We start from the raw sequence: 23,196 nt of genomic DNA on the forward strand, positions 1-23,196 counted from the left end.
TCTCTTATGTTGGTAACAGCTGGCAGTGAGAATACCAGTAAAATGCAGTATATCAATAGTCTATGGTTGCTGTACTACCTAACAAAAACAGTTTTTAATTATTTGAGTCTGGCAGAAAAAAATCAACCATAGCAATAAAATATTGGCATAATCCTAAATGTAATATTTTATTGTTTTTTTTTATAATGCTTGTTTTCTTAAAGCCTCTTAGGACGGCATTAACATAGATAATAAACATAATAAGAAATTTAATTAACTTAACCTAACTAAGGAGCTAGCCATAATTGGGGACTTTTTGTTTTTTGTTTAGTGTTTCTGCGTCTCTCCCTTTCAAACTTCCCTCTTGCCCTGCAGTAGCCAAGGTACAACAACGTAGTAGGATTCCTTGGAAGTCAGTTAAACTTTATTTTGACATATATGTCAGTCGTATCGTATCAATCGATACGTAAATTATTTGAAATTGACATTTGTCAAAAATATTCGAAATCTATTCTATTGGTAGTTTACTTGTTGTTTTCGTCTTCGCTTTTTATAAAATTCAATTAATAATTCATTTTGCATGGAAAACATGGTATGGTTGTGTAAAATAAGTTTATTCAATAATTTTCTGATACTGTAAAGCTATATTAAAATGGAAGTGACCGGAGGTGCCGAAGAGGGTTTCGTACGTGAATGGACACCGTCGTCGCATATTTTAAATTTAATTCCACCTCGCATACAAAATGGAATTTTTTCCAATGAACTCTGCTTGACTTGTGTCGATGCGGTCACGGAGTATATTGCATTGGGGACAAACGTGGGCTTAGTGTACTGGTACGACCGAAAAAAGGGGAATATCCAAAGACTAAGATGCGAGGTAAGTTTCGTAAACATCCATATGTTTTCAATGTCGCTTTCGTTTACCTTGTAACACATTTTCGCAGACAAACTTTCGATAGACAAAGCAGGTAGAGAACTATTTTGGTTTTGAATGCAAAATACACACTATAACTTAATTTACAACTGAATTATATGTCTTCTATTTCCATAATGTTACTTAATTATTATGTATGTAGGTTTTGTAGAAATATATATCATATGTACAAGTGTTGTTTATCTTTCGATTATTAGGATTTCTGTAGTAAATTAAATGCATGTATTTTATTCTGAAATACTCAAATGCATAAACATTGGAAAATACTACAAGTTTTATTGATAAATATTAGTCTGTAAGAGTTTGCTTTAAGTGATAATGCCACTTTTTGTTTAGCAGATTTATGCTAAGTTATCTTTAGTAATTATTTTACAGTATGAAATAAAGACTATAATAACATTAATAATATTCTTAAGACTTGAATTATGTGATCCACTACAGTCAGTGGTCCAGGTCAGTACCTGGCTTTATCCTTATTCTAATATCCTGCATAAGCTCCTCACCTGTGTACCATTAATGCATCCATGTGTAACATATTATCATTTATTAAAGAAAAAGTTGTTACTACTAGTTAGTAGTATTTATGTATTGTTACCTCCAATAGAGGTGGCATATTCAGCAAAAAACATCAATATTTAATAAGATTAAAAAGAAGACTGAGTAAGTAAAAACAAAAATATATAACTATGATGAGGGTAGTTTGGAACCCACACAACCTAAAGGAACTAGGACCAAGTGATTCTTTCTCCAAGTAAAGGAAACAATATAGTGTAGATAAGAAATACATTAAAGTGCTATTAAGTCATATGTAAACTGTCGACAGAACCATTATCTCTTAACAAGATAATGAATTATTTCTGTAAACAGAAATATCAGTTCTTTTGTCATATTCAATGTTTACTGTTGACTAGAATTAATGGATTTTTTAAGGTGTTCCAGTTACATTACAACTATGGATATTAGGTGTGTATACAATAGTGTACACACTATTTATTACACAATATTTATACTAACTTAAGTTACTATAAATATTGTGTAATGTACTTGTCCTAGTGTTTGTCAACTTATAAATTTAGGTAATACCCACCCTCAAGGTTTTAACACGATCACACCGGCGCTGGCCACCGGTGGCCCGCGCTAGAATGTCTCATTGGACGGTGCATAGCACCGGTGGCCCCCACGCTAGAATGTCTCATTGGACGGCGCGTAGCACCCGTGGCCCGCGCTAGATTGTCTCATTGGACGGCGCGTACCACCAGTGGCCCAGCGCCACCAGATGAAGTGTGGCATCAATTAGAGTGCTGCGTGCAGCAAAAAAACATTAAAATCGGCCCCAGTATGAACATGTTAAACCCAGTTTCCAGTGGGTTTAAACCACCAAAGTTGACGTCGATACAAAAGGGTTTGCTCTAGTCCCTAACCTGCACCCCCACCACTCCCAGGCAGACTTGATTCTTCATGAATTCATAGGAATGATGCATCTATTGTACTACAGGCAGAGCCTTGTAGAGGAGAACATAATGAGAATGAAGTGAAATCAGTTAGTACTCTGTGACTTATTAATAATAATAACCCTGAACAAGTCACATAACACTATCTAGTCCCAAGCTAAGCAAAGCTTATGATACAGATACTGAACAACTGATATAAATACTTAAATACATACATGATATACACAGAAAACACACAGATCAATACAAACAACTACTACAAATATTTGTACAGTGAGAGGAATCAAACCCATAACTATCGGAAGTAAAGCAGTATCCTATACTGCTAGACCAACAGAGGTCATCAAATTCCCCAAGAATCAACCACAATTGAATAATATTCTATATCCTGTAAATTATGGTTACCACAAGCGGATCATTGTTTATTAGTAATTAAACTCGTAAAAGTAAATCAATTAATCATTGTTATTTTCTGTTATGTTTAGGCAACAACAAGCCCCATCACTTATGTGAAGATTGTAAGCACAGTGGACTTCATGGTGGGTGCTGGCAATGCTGCAGGTCAGGTCACTGTGTTCCAGATACCCAAGGAGCATCCTGAGAATGTCCCGGATACACTAAAGCCTAAAGTAGAACCTAAAGTTGAAAGGTAAATATCTTTTCCTAAATAAGGAGTCCCTACCTATTGTTAAATTCTTTATTCTCTACTATTCTTCGACTCCGTCTGCATGGAATTATAAGAAATAATTAAAAATTTGTATTTATTAAAATAAATAAAATTTCTAAAATAAATCCTAAGAAGTTACTCCTTATAATATTAGCTATCAACCAGTAAAAGGCCCGTCAAAATCATTCCAACCGTTTCAGAGATTAGCAAGGATAAACAGACAGACTAATAACAATTTTGTAAAATTTTATTGACTAGCTACGCGCCCCGGCTTCGCAGAATCTCTCTATCAATTAAAAATAACCGCTTCAAAATCTGTTGCGTAGTTTTAAAGATTTAAGTATACAGACAGACAGCAACAGCGACTTTATTTTATACTATGTAATGATGATGTAAATACCGTATATACCTTTATGTCCGTATATATTAGATACTGGTATGAAAGTATATTTATACATTAGAATATAACTAATGTAGTTTATTACACCCTTTTTGTTACAATTCAACAATTTGACAGATATACAATTGGAGATCTTCATAAAAGCAAGATAACTGCCATAGAATGGTCCAAAAATGGCATGAGACTGTTCTCTGGCGACAAGAACGGTGTAATCATAATGACAGAAATAGACTTTTACATGGTGAGTTTTTTTATATGTGAAATTATATTACGCCGGCCTCCGTGATCTAGCGGTTTAGCACATCGCTTTACTTCCGATTGTCGCGGGTTCGATTCCTCGCACGGTGCAAACATTTGTATTCATGAATATGGCTGTTTGTATCGGTCTGGATGTTTTCTATGTATATTGTGTATGTATTTACAAAAAAATCTAAGTATTTATATCAGTTGTCTAGTACCGATAACACAAGCTCTGCTTACCGTGGGACTAGATGGCGCTGTGTTAATTGTCCAGGGTTATTTATTTATTATTATTTATCTGGTAGGAATTTTGTATGTAAATATATTCCGGTTTATTGAGTGCTATTTTTGAAATTACTTCAAAAAGAAGGTTCTAGATTTGTATTTAGGTTTGATTTAAGCATACATAGGGACGGACAGATAGCAACAGCGACTTTGTTTTATACTATGTAATAATGATTAGTCTAAAAAATAAGTTTCAAGCCTCTAGCTTTAAAAATGACAACACTTCCTTACAAACTTTCATCACTCCTTTCAACACTTTACTATCCTTTTTTCGCATTAAAAAGTAGTCTATGTCCTTTCTCAGGGTCTAGACTAGTTATAATATTATATATAAAGTCTATGTAGGTTACAGTATAATGTAATTTCCGATACAGCACTTGTGCAAGTCTATGGAGATTGTGAACGAGGAGCACGAGATAGTGCAAATGAGCTACTACCAGAACACGCTGCTGGTATCCAGTGTGTACCGGTGCATCGTGTGCGAGCGACGCGACGCGCGGTGGCATGTCTCACAACTGGGCAAGAAGGACCGCAAGAAGTAATATTTTGATTTGTTAAATTTTCAAACATATTTTTAAATTATACACATGACTCTCCGTAAAATAAAGAAAAAAAGAAACAAAGGAACCGTGTATAGGATTAAAAAGAACAAAAATAGGCCAAAAGGATGTCGCCACAAAGGAAGCGGGATATTACTATAAATTAAAAAAATGCTTTCCGTACGGGGAAAAGGAATTGTGAGTAATGTGGTTTGATGATCTTATTGCTAGCAATATACCCTGTCAGGTTGATATATAGAATTGTTGTAATCGATCCGGTGTGGGTTTTTCAGGGTTTTTAGTTTAATTGTTACAAATATAAAGAAAAACGAGTATTTCCTAGTACATATTTTATAAACTGACGACCCTACGGTTTATGTTACACGAGCATGGCTGCAAAATGTCAAACATTAAAATTCGAGATGAGTTTGTATTGCTCTGAGTTTTAGATATATTATGTATGTATTTAACAGAAATTGTGAGTCCCATAAACAAATAGAATATATTTAGATCCTGTATGCGTTCTTCTGGCAATTTTATAACATATTTTTAACCGTATCTCGAACTGCCTGCTGCCTGATATTAATAAATATTTAATTCTAAAATATATCTTATAGATGGTGGATGGTCAGCAACATCGCAACTTCGTCTGCATCACACTTATCATTATATTTCGCCCAATTTACATAATATATATTTAAATTATAGCCCATGTGTTATTCCAATGTATAAGCTATATTACTGTAAAGTTTCATCAAAACCCGTTCTGTAGTTTTTGCGTGAAAGAGTAACAAACATCCATCCATTAGTAAGATTTTGAGTGCTGACGAGATGTGGTTTGCAGCTTGTGCGCGTTGGGCGCGGTGTTCTCGTACTCGTACGCGCGGGGCTCCGGCGGAGGCTCCGGCGGGGGCTCCGTCGGGGGCGCGGGTGCTGCGGCGTACTGCGCGCGTGCAGGCCTTCGGCTCTGGCGCGCAGACCGCGCCGGGCACGTGCACCAGACGCTCCTCTTCAAGGTTACTATTTTTTCTTAAATAATTAATTTGCAGAATACAATAAAGGAAGGAGATAATTTTGAAGTTAATTTTGTAGTATAGAACATTTTATCATTTGAATTATAATATTGAGAGGTCCTGTGCTTATATAGCCATGCCCTTTCAAGGCGTCACAAAAATAATTTTGTATGCATGTGCTTTATATTTTTGTAATACTGCAATAAATAAATAAAAAGGGCACATGTTACAATTTTTTTTTCTTCCATCATACTCCTTAAATATTGATAAGATCAATATTTAAAAAGCATGATGGAAGTTTGTGGAAAGTGGCAAGAGTCCATCGACAAGAGTGTGGATCTTAAATTATGAATGGATTAATTATTTGTTCTAATGTTGTATCAATAATTAAATTAAATTAACAAATATACAATTGATAGTTAAATTTAAATTAAGTGGCGTTATCGCATCACCATCGCTACACCGGCTCTGAGACTAGAGACATAGGTCACGTGACTTATGCAGAGACGTAGGTCACGTGACTTATGCTGTGACATAGGTCACGTGATTTCCAAATTACGCTATATTGCGAGAAAGAATTCTTATTCTATTCGAATACAAATAATTAATAACTACAATTTTTTTCTTATTAGGAAGCAATATCCAACCCCTTGACTGTAGCAGAACTGCTGAACCCGTCGCTCAAAAAGCACTCGCACTCAGACGGGGAATACAACCTGGGACCACTGTTCGTATTCCGCGAACATTTCCTCGTGTCGCACAACGAACACTTCCTGTACATCCTGGACCCGAGGTCGTTGACCGCGGTTGCTGTTGTGGATGACCTCAGGCGGTAAGTTAATGATTAATCTGCCGACTTCAAAAATAAAAGGTTCTCATCGAATTCAGTACTGAATTTTTAATTTGTTACCTACTTTATATAGATACCCTATACTATAGATACTTCATATAGATACCCTATATGAAGTAGGTAACAAATAAAAAATGAAAAATGAAGTATGTACGAAATGAAGCATTCAGCGCTGAATTTCGTAATATAGAGTATATGAAGTAGCTACGAAATAAAGCATTCGGCGCTGAATGTTGTAGTTATGTTTTTTTTTGTTTTTAATAATTATAATAATATTTATGGACAATTCAGACAGCGCCATCTAGTCCCAAGCTATGCAGAGCTCGTGTTATGATTCAGACAACTGATATGAATAGATAGATATTTTTTGTAAATACATAAATAATATACATAGAAATCATACAGCCCGATACAAACAACCATACTCATGTATACAAATGTTTGTACGATGCGAGGAATCGAACCCTCGACCATCAGAAGTAAAGCGGTATATTGAACCGCTAGACCACTGTGGCCGTCAAATCCAATTCAGAGAATATTTACTTTTCGATTTGATAAAATATCCGTAACTTCCCATATGAAGTATATACTTACATCTTCTATACTAATATTATAAAGCTGAGGAGTTTGTTTATTTGTTTGAACCCGCTAATCTCAAGAACTACAGGTTCGATTTGAAAAATTATTTTTGTGTTGGATAGTCCATTTGTCGAGGAAGGCTTTAAGCTATATAACATTACGCTACGACCAATAGGAGCGGAGCAGCAATGAAAAATATTGGAAAAGGTGTGGAAATGAGACGTAGTCAAAGTTGCGCGGGTCAACTAGTACATAATATATTTAAGTATATTAAGTTTAATTTTAAGTAAACATTCCTTATTGTGTGTACGTAAAACAGATTACAGGTTATTGTACTTATTTTCCTTGTATAACTTAACGTAAACATTAACGAACTTGTGACCTAGTGAATAAGGTAAATGGATGCTTCTAGGAATAGGCAGAAGGAGCCGAGTGTCTATCCTTTAATTCTTTGTCTGTATTTATCCTTAATTTACATTAATGTTGACGAATTCGGTGGTCTAGCGGTTTAGCTTACCGCCTTACTCCACGGTTACTCCATGGTTACGGGTTCGATTCCTCGCAAGGCACAAACATTTGTATTCATGAGTATGATTGTCTGGGTGTTTTCTATGTATAATATTTATGTATTTACGAAAAAATATATTTCTATGTATTTGTATCAGTTATCTAGTACCTATAACAATTTTGATAGCTTAACTTGGGTCTAGATAGCGCTGTGTGAATTGTCCATAGGTTATTATGTTATATAGTGTACGATTCTTATTGTTATATATAAATATATATATATATATATATATATGTATATATATTATCTCGTCTCGTAAACGTATTTTGTTTTAGAAATACGAAATTATTTTCATTCCATCAAACTCTAATATTTCAGTGATAGTGTCCATCAGTGTTAGACCTACAATGAGAGTGACTCTCGTATTGTAGGTCTCTGGTAGTCTTTATATTCCTTTTTATTTATTTATATTTATCCATATTTAAAATAGGAGAGTTCTTTTTATACAATTGTTTTATTATTCCTTCTGTCACTACACTCTGCTGTATTAAACGTCTCTACAAATATCTCTCTATTTTCATTCATTTTTACTATCAAAAACTAAGCCTCAAGGGAGTTGGAATTGATTTAATCGCTTTTTCCAAATAGTGCATACCTACCTTAAATGTTAATTTTCATTTCCACTTTCAATTTTACTCAGCTTTGCATTTTATTTAACTATGAAGTTCTATAGATTTCCGCAATTTCCACAAAAGTCAAATAAAAAAAGTGTCAAAACACAATCTCACACACACACAAACATTATATAATTCCCGTACATCCTTTGGTATCTTACTGTAAATTTTATACACATTCCAATAATATTTCTATTAAAAAAATACAGTCTGTATATTTAAAAAACTGAATATTCCACCAGGATCCTGTCGGTGTCCGTGAACAAGGACGAGATCTTCGTGTTGGAAGGTCCCCGCTCCCTGGTGCGACTCGCGCATGCACCAGAGCCAGCCGCGAGGGCACCAGGTCTGTTCACCAAACACATCCCCAGCTAGGTTTAAGCCCTTTCACACCTAACGGAGCGCTCAATCGAACAGCAACATAAGATGGTTATGAAATTATAATAAATATAAAAAAAATATAAAAAAAATTTATACAATATTTAATATTATCGACAATGATTAATATACAAAATTGCAATGGACAATATTAAATGTAAAGAAAATTAAAGAATAATTTAAAGAAAATCCATAATTGAACAAATATAATAAATAATATCAAATTGCAATGGACAATAATGTATTAAAGACAATATATACCAAATTCCAATGGACAATATTAAATATATTAAAGAAAATCGACAATGATTAATATACCAAATTGCAATGGACAATATTAAATGTATTAAAGAAAATCAACAATAATTAATATACCAAATTCCAATGGACAATATTAAATGTATTAAAGAAAATCGACAATGATTAATATACCAAATTCCAATGGACAATATTAAATATATTAAAAAATATATTTAACGAATACGACAATAATTAAAATTAATGTTAAGTAATACAGTATATTATTATGCTTATATAAAGTATATACAATGGTCTGCTAGGATTTCGAATAGGGCTGTCTATTACTGTCGTGAGGCTCTAAAGAGAGTAGGGGGTTCGGCAAAAATCACGAAATATCACGAAGTGAGTGTAGTAAGATATCACGTGTATATATTTTTTTGTCAAACGCTCGATTTCTAAAAAGAAAAACGCCGCGTAGAGTGGGATTATGACTTTTTTAGAATAAAATCGGATTATAAAGAAAAAATAATTAATTGTAGGTACTAAAAATACACGTGATTTTGGATGGAGGGAGGGATATCTCATCAAGGGGATGGGGGGGACGAAAATGCTAAAAAATATATCATCGACGGCTTCAGAATGGAATTTTATATAAAATTTAATATGGACGAGGTGTTATAAAGTGTTGCGCGTGTTATTTTTAATTTTATCACAGTGTACGGTAATTTTAAACTTAATGATGATATGTACTTAACTACTTAATGATTTGTGATAATTTCCTGGTACTTAATAGTGCGCTCCGTTAAGTGTGAACACCTCTTAATGTTCCATTAGTTACAACGACAAAGAAACCGTAGTTGCCATTATAAAACTAACCAAAGTAGGCTAGTGACACACTAAGTTAGATCTATTTTTTTCCTATATATATAACGTTCTCTCTAAATTTGTTTCGAATATTCACTAATTAATATAAAATACTATGATTTTGTTGATGTGCCTTATGGAATAGAAATAATGTATTTTTGTTTTTTTTTTATTTCATTTCTTTGGTATATCATTTAATTTAAGGTATTCGTACATCGGAATATGAATATCATTATAATAGTGACACAAACCTATTACATGAAGGACAAGCATAAAACAAATATTAAATTAAAACGTATGATAACTATTTCTTTTTAAATATGTTGCATTAATTGAAGTTTAAATAAAAATCTCAGAGAAAAACGTCTTACAATTGTAACCTCTTATCTAAAATGTGTTTTTATTGTATATCTAACTTGAGTGATATTTAGAAATAAGTTTAGAGAGCTGAGTAGAATCTTCTTAATATAAATATGTTTACAAAGCACTTTGTGCGGATATAAATTTAAAAAATGTGATAGGAATTCGAAACTTAAAGTATTTTTATATATAAATGTAAGATTCATTTTATATAATTTCTTATAACATAATGATATAAAAGACATAATTATAAGTATGTGCCTAATATGATATTCCCTAGTCTAAATGCTTCGTTGCATGCGAGTTCTAGATCATATACAATGTTGACTAGTTGTGTAGCATTCCAATGGTATTTGTTTTGTTTTATATACTAGTTTTAATTTTTATCTGTACCCCTTTTTTTTTTATTATGTAACTTTGTGCTTTATGTAGTTGTACTTAAGTGCCGATGACTTATCTGTGAATTAAAAATCGGTGCTAATGTTTATCTGGTGTTGCCATTAAATAAATTTATCTGTCAATCGAAACTTTTAAACATGGCGGACGTAATTTTATCACTTCACAACTATGCTAGTGAGACTGTAGTTGAATTATTGTTTTAGTAAACACAAGGTTGTGTTATTTTATATGGCTTCTTATATACTTATCATGAGATTAAAGAAATTAGCATATTTGCATGATTACATTATCGTTTATATTTTAGTTTTATAGTGATGCAAATTATTCACGCTTCACGCTGTTTGTAGTATCTTTTGCACGACATTTACAGCACTTTAAGTGCCCATTACACTGTCAGTTACTCATTTCAAATATATGTGAACAGTGTTAACAGGGCCAATTTTAATATAGCCGGACTAATTCAGCTAGACGTCTATTCTAATTTTAAATAATTACTAACTGCTAAAAATATATAATACCTGGCAACACTGTTCAAGGCTAACACTAGAATTGTAATGGACGTTGTAAACAGTTGAGATTTTTAACTCTGTAATGTGCAAACGATATAACTGCATGAAAATGCACTCTATTCCATTATATAATTAGAAATTAAAATCGTGTGAAGCTAATTGCATTTGACGTGCCTCTTAGCTTAAATTGTAGAGTATATTTTGTGTATTTTCCAGTATTTAGTATGCTTGAGTATACTCGGCTATACTGCTACTTATAGTTGTGACAGGGTGCTATGTATATTTTAACTAATTAGGTATTATTTTGCGGAAGTCAATTTCATTACTTAATGTATATTATTTTGTTCAATTCCGCTATCATTAGCATGTGTGAGATTACAAATATTCAGTGTGGAAACCTGACCACTCCTACTGGAAGCGTTACGAATCTACACCCTTATTGTAACACGTGCTTTGCCTCTGAACAGGACATCTTCATCATTCTTCGGCGACTAAATTACGAATACAGTCAACACTAGGCTCCTAAGAGCTTTATTTATTGCCTGATCATGCCTTGTTCAGCTAAACACATGTCGCAGTATGGGTGTAGATTCAATAACAGTCAGAATTTGATCACCATTAGAGAAGAATTCTTCTCAATTGGATCTATATACCGAACTGGACGGTAGGGAAAAAAATTATAATGTAAAAACTTGACGTTCATAAGCGGCTAAAATGTCCTACATGAATAAATGATTTTTTAATTTTAATTTGAATTTGAAGGTAGTGTCGCTTCCAGTAGCGATGGTCAGGTTTCCGCATTGAATATTTATTTATTGTCACACACATCAATGCTAATTGTAGCGGAATTAAACCAAAAAAATCTGTTAAGTAATAAGGTGCTATGTATCTATATATATATTTCATTTTGAATTATATCTGCTATTTATATACATATAATTAATTGTATGATAATTAGTAATTAAATCAGCGAGTTGTTTACACTAGTGCTTTATATCCAAAAGGTCTTCAGTTTAAATCTGACCAAAAACAAAAAACTTTTATGTCAATTTATACTAACAACAACGAAAAAATAAAATAATAAATTGACGAGAAATGGCACTAGATTCGTCCTCTGCCAGGGGGAATTTTAATATACCAAGCGGAATGTGGACATGTTAAGTGTTGCGTTCAACACAACATCGACAGATGACAATACTTCTGACTACCCCATCTGTTATCACAGTCGTGAGGGTATGTTTCTTTTGCATATATGTAAGTAATTATATGATAAAAAAATTAATAGATAGATACTAAGATACAAATAAGAGTTTATTTGTATCTTTGTACACACATATAGGCTAATTACAAATAGTATACAATACAGATTAAAGTTATAAACCAATACAATAGAATATGGGTAAACCTGCATGTATGTGCTACAGCTCTACAAAATAGCCCATAGTACAGTGTGGAGAATCACTCAAGGAGCAAAACACTGATTTTCAGCTAGCTCAACGGTGAATATACATTCACCCTTATTTAAAAATAATGAAAATATAATTGACTTAAAGTCTATTAGAGATTATTCTGTGAATGTACTTTTTAAAAATAATTCATGAAAATATCATTGACTTAAGTCTATTAGAGACAATTCTGATAAGTAGAATATACCGTCAGTTCGGAAGATTGAGCCGAGAAGAATTGACACTTGTCAATTCTTCTCAGCTGGTTTGATGAAGTTTTTCCAGGGTTTAAGTATAAGTGATACCTATTAGTATTCAATAACAGTAGAATTAAATATATCCGTCCGTTAATATATAAGCATATCGTGTAGTTATAAATGTTGATTTTTTTACCCACTACACGCGTAGGTACAGTTTAATTGACGTTTCTATTTATTCAATAGAGAAATAGTTCTGTGTATAGACATAACTCACAACTAGGGACCATCTATATATTACGTCACATGTTATGGGGGGTTGACAGAGTGTGACATTGTGTGACAAAGAATGGAAGGGGTCCTAAATGTCAAAATGTTCAAAAGAAAATATTCAAAGAGCGGTGAAGGTGAATGTTAGTGTTAATATCGTACGTTAACAAGGAGCACCCTTAAATCTACACCCGGCTCATACTAAATCATCTCACAACCAGAGATCATCCATAAATTACGTCACAAGTTATAGGGGGTTGACAAAGTGTGACATTGTGTGACAAGGGGTTCTAAATGTCAAAAAATTTCAAAAGACAATATTCAAAGAACGGTGAAGGTAAATGTTAGTGTTAAGATCGTACGTTAACAAGGAGTACTCTTAAACCAACACCCGTATCACAAGTCCCAGGAACTGCTCGGAGTTTCCCTCTCTGGCACACGATGGACCCGACACCCGCACGGTGAATCCATTGAATTCTCGTTAAGTATTCAAATATCGAATGTAAGCGATTAATGAAAAATGTAATAATATTTGCATAATAATGATTAAAATTGCGAAATATGTGACGTGACTGAGCAGGGGGATTCTTCACAATTGTGAGCAACTGTGACAAGAATGACAAGGATGGGGGAACGGTAACAAAATTATGACAATCATGTGACGCAAATTATGTATAGGTCCCTATTAGGATAGAAGACAAATTGAAATAGAAATAGTAATATTCTTTTTTCAAATATAGTAATATTTTTTTTATTGACTGATGTTATAGAAATGTCAGTTGATTATTTATTAGAACTGTATGTACGTGTGTTGAGGGTATTAGATATACCTAGTATGTTGTGTCAATTATAATAAAGTGCTATAAAGACAAATTTCGATTTAGTTATTGTACTTATATTTACACCAAATAATATTAATACGTACCAAAAGGACAAGAGTGAGTCGGTCGACTCATTCTGGGCAAAGACAATATTAACATACGTCTATATTTAATCTAAAATGTATCTGTCGTTTTAAAATACTCCATGGTTGTATGATACTGGCTACAATACAAGTTTTCAATAAGTAATTTATTTATCAGAAAAAATATAAATAGATTTCGGTTTAGCACACCGCCTTACTTTCGAAGGTCGCGGGTTCAAACATTTATATTCATGAGTATATTATATATGTATTTAAAAAAAGTATTTGTTTTTTAAATACATACATAATATACATAGAAAGCACCAAGAATATTCGTTACAGTATAATGAAGCTGGCGATCGATCGAGTCGGTATGTTGGTTTGGAGTCGGTCGAACTTCGGATATTGACTCTTAAGCGTCTTACATTTGTATTATAACACTATTTGGATGGCGATCGGTCGGGTCCATATGTTGGTTTTGGGTCAACTGTTTGGGAGTTGACTCATAAACGCGTTAGAATTACAAATCGGTTACCACAAAAAACAATTTGTGACGCTTTTAGATAATAGATTTTTTCGTTAATATATCTGATAAATATTTACTTAAATGTATTATTTATGTTCACCGGAAATTGTACTTTGTTGTATTGTATTTAGAGTGTAGACTGGATATCAGCATGGCCATTGTACTTATATGTAAATATACTTTTGTAGTAATATATGCATTTTTATTTTTTGTGATGTCCAACTTAGTTCCTTTGCTTCTTTATTCTTGCTTGGTATATTTATGTATTTGAGCAATGGCTCTATGTAATGATGCTTGCACAAATATTATTTAAAAAAAAAATACGTTTTTTGGAAAATTGTAATTTAGAATAATTTGTCAAAGCCAAACTTGTATGTTATATATATTACATACGTTGGTAAATGTTTTATATAATCTAAACTATAATTGATTCTATATCTGCTACATATTTACCAATATATACTACCTCCATTGCGAGTAAATAATTCGAACTACATAGGTACATATCTGCTCCAAATACATTATTATATCAATTAAAAATGAGCCAGCCATCATGAACGTGAATGTATCACCCGAAATAAACTTAATATAAGCACTTTATATTTTTTTATAATGCATCAGGTAATCCAAATTCAGGTCAAAAGACAGAGCATAAAAATCTTCTTAAACATTGTTTTTAAATTTTTGTTTCTTTCATATAATCAGATAGATACTAACTGAATGCAAAATAAAGTGCTTAGATATCATTACACGATCATTATCATCATAATCTGCTATCAAATGTTTTAAATTTGACGCGATCATTATTTACGTACAATTAGTAAAAATCACGGGATCTTACCGTGTTTTATTTATTTTTATTGAATTCCTGATATTTCAGCAGTGTTTCAACCGCCATGATTACGGGTAGATGGTAAATAAAATATTTTATTGGCATTTGTTGCTACTACTGAAAGAATAAAAATAAATAAAACATGGTAATATCCCGTGATTTTTAAAAGTACGTAAGTCTCATATTATTGACTGCTTGCATGAATCTCTCCTCATATTTATGGATACACGCGTTGAGAAGATTCTGAACTTGTTCTGTAAACAGAACAATAATGGTGATAATTTAGAATTAAAAATTATAGAACAGATTGAGTTGGTATCGGCATGTTATGCGGAGGAATGAGGACCATGTCAATAAGAAAAGATGGATGGATTGTGTGAAAGATGATATGATATGGAGAGCAGTGGAAGAGAATGACATACTGCGCCGACCCCAAATAATGGGATAAAGGCAAGGCAATGATGAATGGTGATAATTTAGAATCCTCGCCACTTGAATGAGTTCTGTTTTACAATTAGATCTTACTCATCACCAAATGAAAATAATATAAATCTCACATATAGGGTTAATTTAATTGATGATAATGGAATGGTAGACCTGCCTGCGCTAACGGTTTACACTAGCGAGTCACGAGTGGAGGATGAGTTCGAATCAAGTGACAAATCGATGGTTTGCCGGGGGAACTGTTAGCATGCATTTTATTCAAAACTGTAATCTACACTATGATTGAGAGATCTGTGACAGACAAACAGATGGAAAATGTCGCGTTATAGGGATTACTCTTAAAAATCCATACTAACCCTTTTCTTTCGGAAACCAAACCAAAATTTAGATATTGGTTTGATATTTCTTCATTTACAAAACTTTTACTTTTTTATTTTAATTAACATACTATTTTTAAAGTTTCCTATTCCCTTCCGGACAGAGCAACCCATCAACTTGATGACGAAATCGCTGACCACATCCCTGCAGCAGGCGGTGAACACCATGCGGGATATTACCCTCGACCAAACGGTACCCTACATCACCAGCGTGCTCGAGCAACCTATTTCTATCTTCACCACCAATGACGTCGAGACCGGAACCGTCGCCAGCGCTGAAGAATGCTTCGAACTTCCCCCCATTAAACATCTCCCGAATGATATCTCGAATAATGTCCTCGAATCGATTATAAATGAATTCAGAGATGTTTCGGCCGACGATGAGATCAGACGAGCCAAATCTGAGGAGTTACAGAAGAAGTTGAAGTTGTACAACAGTATAATGGAGAAGAAGTGTGATGAAGAACTGATACACAGCAGGAGAAGTAGGAGGAGAGAGAGCGGCTCCGGGGCCAGCACTCCTCGGCTTGCGACCCCTGTGAGGAAATTGGAGAATGTTAGCTACACCAGTCCATGTTTTATGGACATCAGCATATATAAGTAAGGATATATTCTTATATTTAAATTAATATTTCTGATGATGGATAACATAGCAAAATAATCGGATGACGGCAGTAGGGTCGCTCCCTGTTGTATTTGAATTATAATATGCTCTTGTCAAGTATTATGACTATATAGTCGATAGTAGTCTTACTTCTGACTACCCCTTCTAACGCTAGAGTCGAGAAGATATTTATTTTGTATTAAATATACTTAAATTATCCGTCTCTAAAAATTCCATTCTAATAAAAATTAATTTGCTAGTTAAATAAAAATTATGTGTGCTAAAGTTAATATTTAATCAAATATTTTACATTCAAATTTATTTATTTTGTTACATTTTATGTATAAATAACATACAACAAGTCTACGTTTTTGTTTATTAATTAATTACACATGAAATAATACATATTTTATGTACATTTGAATTATTTTCTGTTTCAGCAACATACCAAATGACGAACTTCTAGAACAACAAATTGAAGAGAAAGAAAAGATCTTAGCTAAAATGCTCAACCTGGAGTCCCTTAGCATCGCCAGTCATAAGCCGGAAGAAAATGACGACGTAACAAGGGAAGTCACTGTAGTACCTACTTACAAAATTGACTTCGAATCGGTAAATGAAATTGAAAAACCGGTCACGCCGAAACGTCTAATAGCGGACATTAAACCGGAAGAAATTAAACCGGTAGATATTAGACAGCCGGTAGAAACCGGTAAAGTAAAAACTCCTCCCACTTTTGACCTGGTTCCCAAAGTAATGCAGTTACCAAATAATTGGAACCTCGAGAATATTGAACTAAAATTGGAAATGCAAAACGGTTTTGACGGGAAAAAAGTGCGCAATATCATGTCACCAGAAGATAACTTGGACAGCGAATGGGAAATAATCTGATATAATAAGAAACCAAAGTAAGCCATATTGGCCTTTGGTTTTTCGTATAAATAGATGCCACGGCCGAAAATCTTGATTGGTCAAAAATTTTGTTTCCAAAAAACTGTATCAGTTTTTTTAGGTTAGGGTTTTTTTTAATGATAACGATGGTTTGGTTGACATGATGAATGCTTCATGTTAACATGACACCAGTAAAGGATGAAAGGGATGAAATTAAACGTAATTTTGGCCGGTTATAGCGTTTAGATTGTGACAAAAATAATGATTCACGCTGAATTATAACAAATGATATTAGGTATAGATAGTGATAGTATTAATTTTACTTAAAAAAAGTACGTATTGAGGTGTCGTAGACATATTGCACACTTGCAAATTGAAGCTAAAGTAAATGTTGTGGACCTTACTTAAATATGTCGGAGAAATTGTATTAGTCCTGAGCTAAAACATCCAGAAAATCTGTATGTACAATTCGACTTGAGATTTATCGGGAGCTTATAAAAATATATTTACAATAAATATCCCCTTATTATTATCTAAACGAATACTACAAACAGGAAATATTTATTTTTTCCTGTAATGATTAACTAAAAAAATATTTAAATGATTTTAAATATTTAATCATTTATTGTGAACTCGCTCGAATATAGTGTGTCACGACAATTGATATTTCCCTTTCAATGTGTGAGCCATACTTTAAAAGGGATAACAAACGAAGCGGTTATCCTTTGAAAAGCTATAGTTGATAGAACGGCTTTTTCGAGCCTCGGCTGCTGCTAGTATAATGTCATATAGAACTTTTATAGCTGGATTACAGACGAATTGAAATAGATATATAAGAAAGTGCATTTATTCGGAGGCTTCTTTTATACGTAACATTAAACACTACATTACATACTCGCGATTGCATTCTAAATTACGAATATTTAATTTAGGAGAGTGATATTACTTTTGATCTCGTCTTTTATATTTTTTAATAGCTTTCATTAACGAATTCACGCAAGCTTGTTTGTCTGGCAATTTAAAATATCATATTTAAATTTAAACTGTTCTGATATTGTACATTAATAATGCAATAATATTTTTAATAAGTGAAGATGATGGGAAGATGCCTCACATATCCTTATAAGTACTACTAAGATCACTGTCAATTCATAGTTGAATTGGCTGTATGTGCGAATTTATAATTATACTCATTTAAAAATATATATTATAGCGCTTTATGAACAAACGTATTTATATTTTTTTTAATATGTGAAAGTATTGATTTGTTATTTTTAACTTTTACTTAATATCATAGTTTTTGTTCTTTGGCTTAATTCATATTTATATTCTAACAAATTATATATACCGAAATAGTATGTTGAATATACATCAAATTTTATTTTATTTTTGATATATGAAATGAATGTCATGATATCTAGTCACCGTATTATTATAGTATTATATTTGTATATTGTGTTATTGTTTGTGTATTTATTGCTCTCGTAAAAACATAGATTTATCATGATTTATAAGTAGTAGTATGAAGTAATCAATCCATTTGGCCATTTACAGATATTTTTAGATATTTACACCCGTTCTCCCCCAATCTGTCTGTTATTTTCAGACAAGAATAAAAACTTGCTTTAAATTAAATTAATATTAAAATTGTTTCGTATTTTTTTTAATTGTAAGAAATATTTTGATTCCTGTTTTTACTTTTTATTGTCTAAATTGTATTTATACGGTTACACTTTACCTTTTATTTAAGAACCAAAAGATGAATAGAATAGAATAGAAAATCATTTATTCAAATAAACTTAATTTAAGCACTTTTGAATAGTCATAACAATTTGTTTTTTATCTACCACTCGTTCGGAAAGCTGTCTCATCACAAGAAGAACGAGCAAGAAACTTGTGTGTTGCTCTTTTAAATAATCCTTGTAAGTTTACATTTACAAGTCGAAACGTGTGAATACAAAGTACCAACAAGCACTAATTTTTTGGGTCAAATATAATCATGCTACAAGATTAAATCAGTCGTAGTGATAAGAGCAGACCAGTCCCTACAAGCAGCACTCGTTCACGAGTATGACGGATGAGCCAGCCATCACTGCGCTCGACCATATTTTAGGGAGCCCATTGACCCGGCCCACCACGCCGCCACATGTCTGGACATTTTAGTGAGCATGACTACTCATTCCACACGACCACGTCACAGCTACAAAAATTACTATATGGTAGTTACAGTATTCGCACTTTACATAAGGATGCATGCGGCAATCAATACAAAAGCCGCTGCGATGTTTATTTGTATTTAATATAAGATTATTTTAAAAAGTATTAATGGTAATTCTACAGACTTTGCATGCATTTTATACTTGGATATAGCGTAATAGGTATATCCAAGTATATATAAATAAAATTATATAATAGTACTATTATTATTTGTAACAGATACTCGACGCATTACTGCTGTAGAATGTTATATGGTTACAGTAATGTTTGCGTGTATTATATTATACGTTGTGGTAACGTTCATATATTGGACCTATTACCACTTATCATAACATGGACTGTCAGCTTGTATTTTCCATTGCAATTAAATAAAAATTATCGAATTACTATTTAAGAAGGATTAGTCATTGTAACCCAGTAATTAATGAAACAACAAATTACCTCAATATCACTCCATGACAAGTTAAAAATGTATTAAAAATTTCCACTTTTGTACTGATTATGGTTCAATTTAATAAGTAATATTCTATTTGATTTTTAGCTCATATCCTTTACGTGTAACGCTGTATAATAGTTTCAAAACCGAGCAGCTTTAAGTTTACCAACTAGATAGTTTGTATGTACCTAAATATTTTGATTTTTATGAAGTCTATGTACTTCATAATTGGGAAAATAGAGGCACGAGTATAGCAGGATATTACATATAGAGATTTAAATATAATTATTTGTCATACAGCGTGTGTGCTGCATCAATATATTGCTAGTAATACTTTCTCATTAATTTTCACAAAACTTGTGTTAATTAACCAGGTGCTCGATTAAACAGTCACATAATTTCAATCTCATACTATGATATTAAAAATGATAAAGTGTGTCGGTAGAGATAACGTAAAAAGCATACCGAGAGGACTGCATTTTAAAACTCATACTATGATATTAATAATGCTAAAGTGTGTCGGTAGAGATACCGTAAAAAGCAGACCGAGAGGACTGCTTTTTAAAGCTGAACAAATCTGAATGAAATTTGACATGAAGATAGATTGAATCTCGAGGACGGGTAGAATATGATGTCAAAAGAAGCAGACGAAGTCATAAGATAGCTAGTGAGCTACAATGCTACAAGCCAAGCCTTGGGTTTTCTAGTACAGTTTTGAAATATATATATGCACATATTATAAGTCTTAATTATGCAATATAAGAATTACGTCGCACGTGTTAAAATGGCCGTGTAATTATGCGCCTTATATGTAATTAGATTAAGATGAAATTGTTGTGTGAGGTGGCGGGCTTTATATGCACTTATATCACTAAGAAAGAAAACCCGTTATTTATGGATAACCAATATGAATGGGTCTTATTGTTAATACCAGAAGATTTATATTTCAACATTTTTATATTAAAACGTATGTAATTTAAAGACCTCAGCTAGCTTTTATATTTAAATAAGTACTTAAGTATTCCAATGAATACTACAACTGTGTACTATTGCAATCAACGGTAGTAGTACAACTACTGCATTTATACGTTTTTGTTAGGTAACATAGGACAGTGCCATAGCTTAATGTTCCTATTTCAGGAATTTTAATGCTATAATGAGAATTGAAGTTTATAAGGTCTAACCAAAATAGTGGTCAATGAATTAGGATAGCTACGAATCATTTTTATTTAAACTAAATAACAATAGCTACCTATTAAACTTATCTATTAAATTACTACTAAATTTAATTTTAATACTTTTTTTCATTTATAGATAGATATATATACTAATATCTCATACTTTATGTCAAAACAAGCAATACATTTTTTTTATGTATGTAATGCACATATTTTATAATAAATGGTTGTTTATCCTATACATTCGTTCGATCCATACATAAAATATTAATAATCATCATCATCATCATCATCATCGCAGCCCGGAAGACGTCCACTGCTGGACATATATTAATAATAAAATAATTAAAAATATTTTTACATGTCCACGTTTTTTTTATATTGAAAATTTTACTTCACTAAGTTTCTACCATTAATAATACAGAACACTAATTTGGTTAGATCTTTTGCATATAATGTAGAATCTATTACAGACATAGATACAGATAAAAACCCGCATGCAAAGCTCAAATTGTATAATATTAAGTTATAATTGTAACGGTGTACGTATCAGTCACGAGATCAAATGTTTGTGATATTTTTTTGGTTGCTTAATAAATATTTATCTTGACACATTATTTTTATTACTGACATTGTTGGTACCCGTCTGATTGCGATCTATTCATTCATTTATAATTTAAAAGCTACGCTCTTCTCGGTGGAGCTCTTGCCACTTTCCACGATCTTCCATCATGGTCTTTAAATGTTGATACGACACGACTCCCATTTTGTCTAATTTGCTTCATGTAGCTGTTGCCTTGGTCTTCCCCTCCCTCTCTCTTCTATTTTTCCCTCAATAATAATTTTTGTCAATTCATCGTGCCGTATCAAGTGTCCTAACATTTTTAGACTATTGTATTCAATATCTGCCTTTTTTGCGAGCTCAGTTTGAATTATTTTGTTAGTATTACGGTAATAAGCAACACAAGTTTCTTACTCATTCTTCTTGAGATGAGTCTGCGTTCCGAATGAGTGGTAGAATAAAAAAATGTGACTATTCAAAAGTGTTTATATTAAGTTTATTTTAATAAGAATTATTTATCTTTCTATAATACTAAAAAATTGAAAGGGATTGTCAGTAAATCGAGTGGTGGCCCCGTTGCTAGCAGTGTATGGTACACTGCTAGTAACGGGGCCACAAGTCCGAATTAGTTAAGTCGACTTCTTCGCGGTTCCCCAATTTTACATTCCTCCAAATCCAATTCCCCAAATTTACAATTATTGATCATTCATTCTTTAGGGGTGAGTATAAAAACATCCAAAGTTATACAATACACATACAAACTTTATTCAGATAACACGAATGTTCTTATCGACAATTCGAAAATATAAAAAAAAACAAATGAAACAAAACTGAAATATTTGTTCTTCAACGATGTGTTACAATCATCCGATCATTGTTACTGCCTTTCCTTGCCACTTGCTAATAACTCACGTCATTATTACCACAATTTCATTAATTTGGTAATCGCAAATGAAAATATGGTAATGTAGGTTGAATATGGAGAGGGAGGAAGATGTATACTGACATTGCTAATCAATCTCTTTTAATTCCTTCGTCACTATGAGCTGACTCGCCTTCGTTCTCATTCTATTATTATCCACTGCTCCCTTTTGTATATTATGCGAGAGCAGGCGGGATTTCTATTCTAAAATCATCCCTAAAAATATATGGTTTTATAATAGGATAGTCTGTGATGCAAGTCTAAGTACCTACCTACACATTTATTGAAGGCCTCAATCTTTCACACCCATCTACAACGTTACCAGCCTCATAGCTTTATATGGGTCCTTCGGGTCCCTACCTCCACGAACCTAGGTCTGAAGAACCCCATATACATATAAGTGCTATATAAAATATACGAGACACCCATGTGAACAATGATTAATGAATCTATTTGGGAACAAATAGAAGACCTAACTTTAAGAGAGAGAGACTACAATTGTCATAATCCATACATCTATAA

At 32.6% G+C, this 23,196-nt stretch overlaps 1 protein-coding gene across 1 annotated transcript; it reads left to right on the top strand.

The window, feature by feature from the left end:
- Positions 1-524: 524 nt before the first annotated feature.
- Positions 525-17,791, top strand: LOC131851169 (WD repeat-containing protein CG11141). Its single transcript, XM_059201615.1, has 9 exons — positions 525-856; positions 2,850-3,013; positions 3,549-3,672; positions 4,331-4,494; positions 5,340-5,511; positions 6,141-6,340; positions 8,362-8,465; positions 15,969-16,464; positions 16,909-17,791. Exons 1-9 carry the CDS (start codon positions 632-634, stop codon positions 17,357-17,359), a joined length of 2,100 nt encoding a protein of 699 aa, XP_059057598.1. The 5' UTR covers positions 525-631; the 3' UTR covers positions 17,360-17,791.
- The last annotated feature ends 5,405 nt before the right edge of the window (positions 17,792-23,196 follow it).

This window comes from Achroia grisella, unplaced genomic scaffold (assembly GCF_030625045.1).
Source record: "Achroia grisella isolate CSIRO2021 unplaced genomic scaffold, CSIRO_AGI_Agris_v1 utg781, whole genome shotgun sequence".
Classification (NCBI taxonomy): domain Eukaryota; kingdom Metazoa; phylum Arthropoda; class Insecta; order Lepidoptera; family Pyralidae; genus Achroia; species Achroia grisella.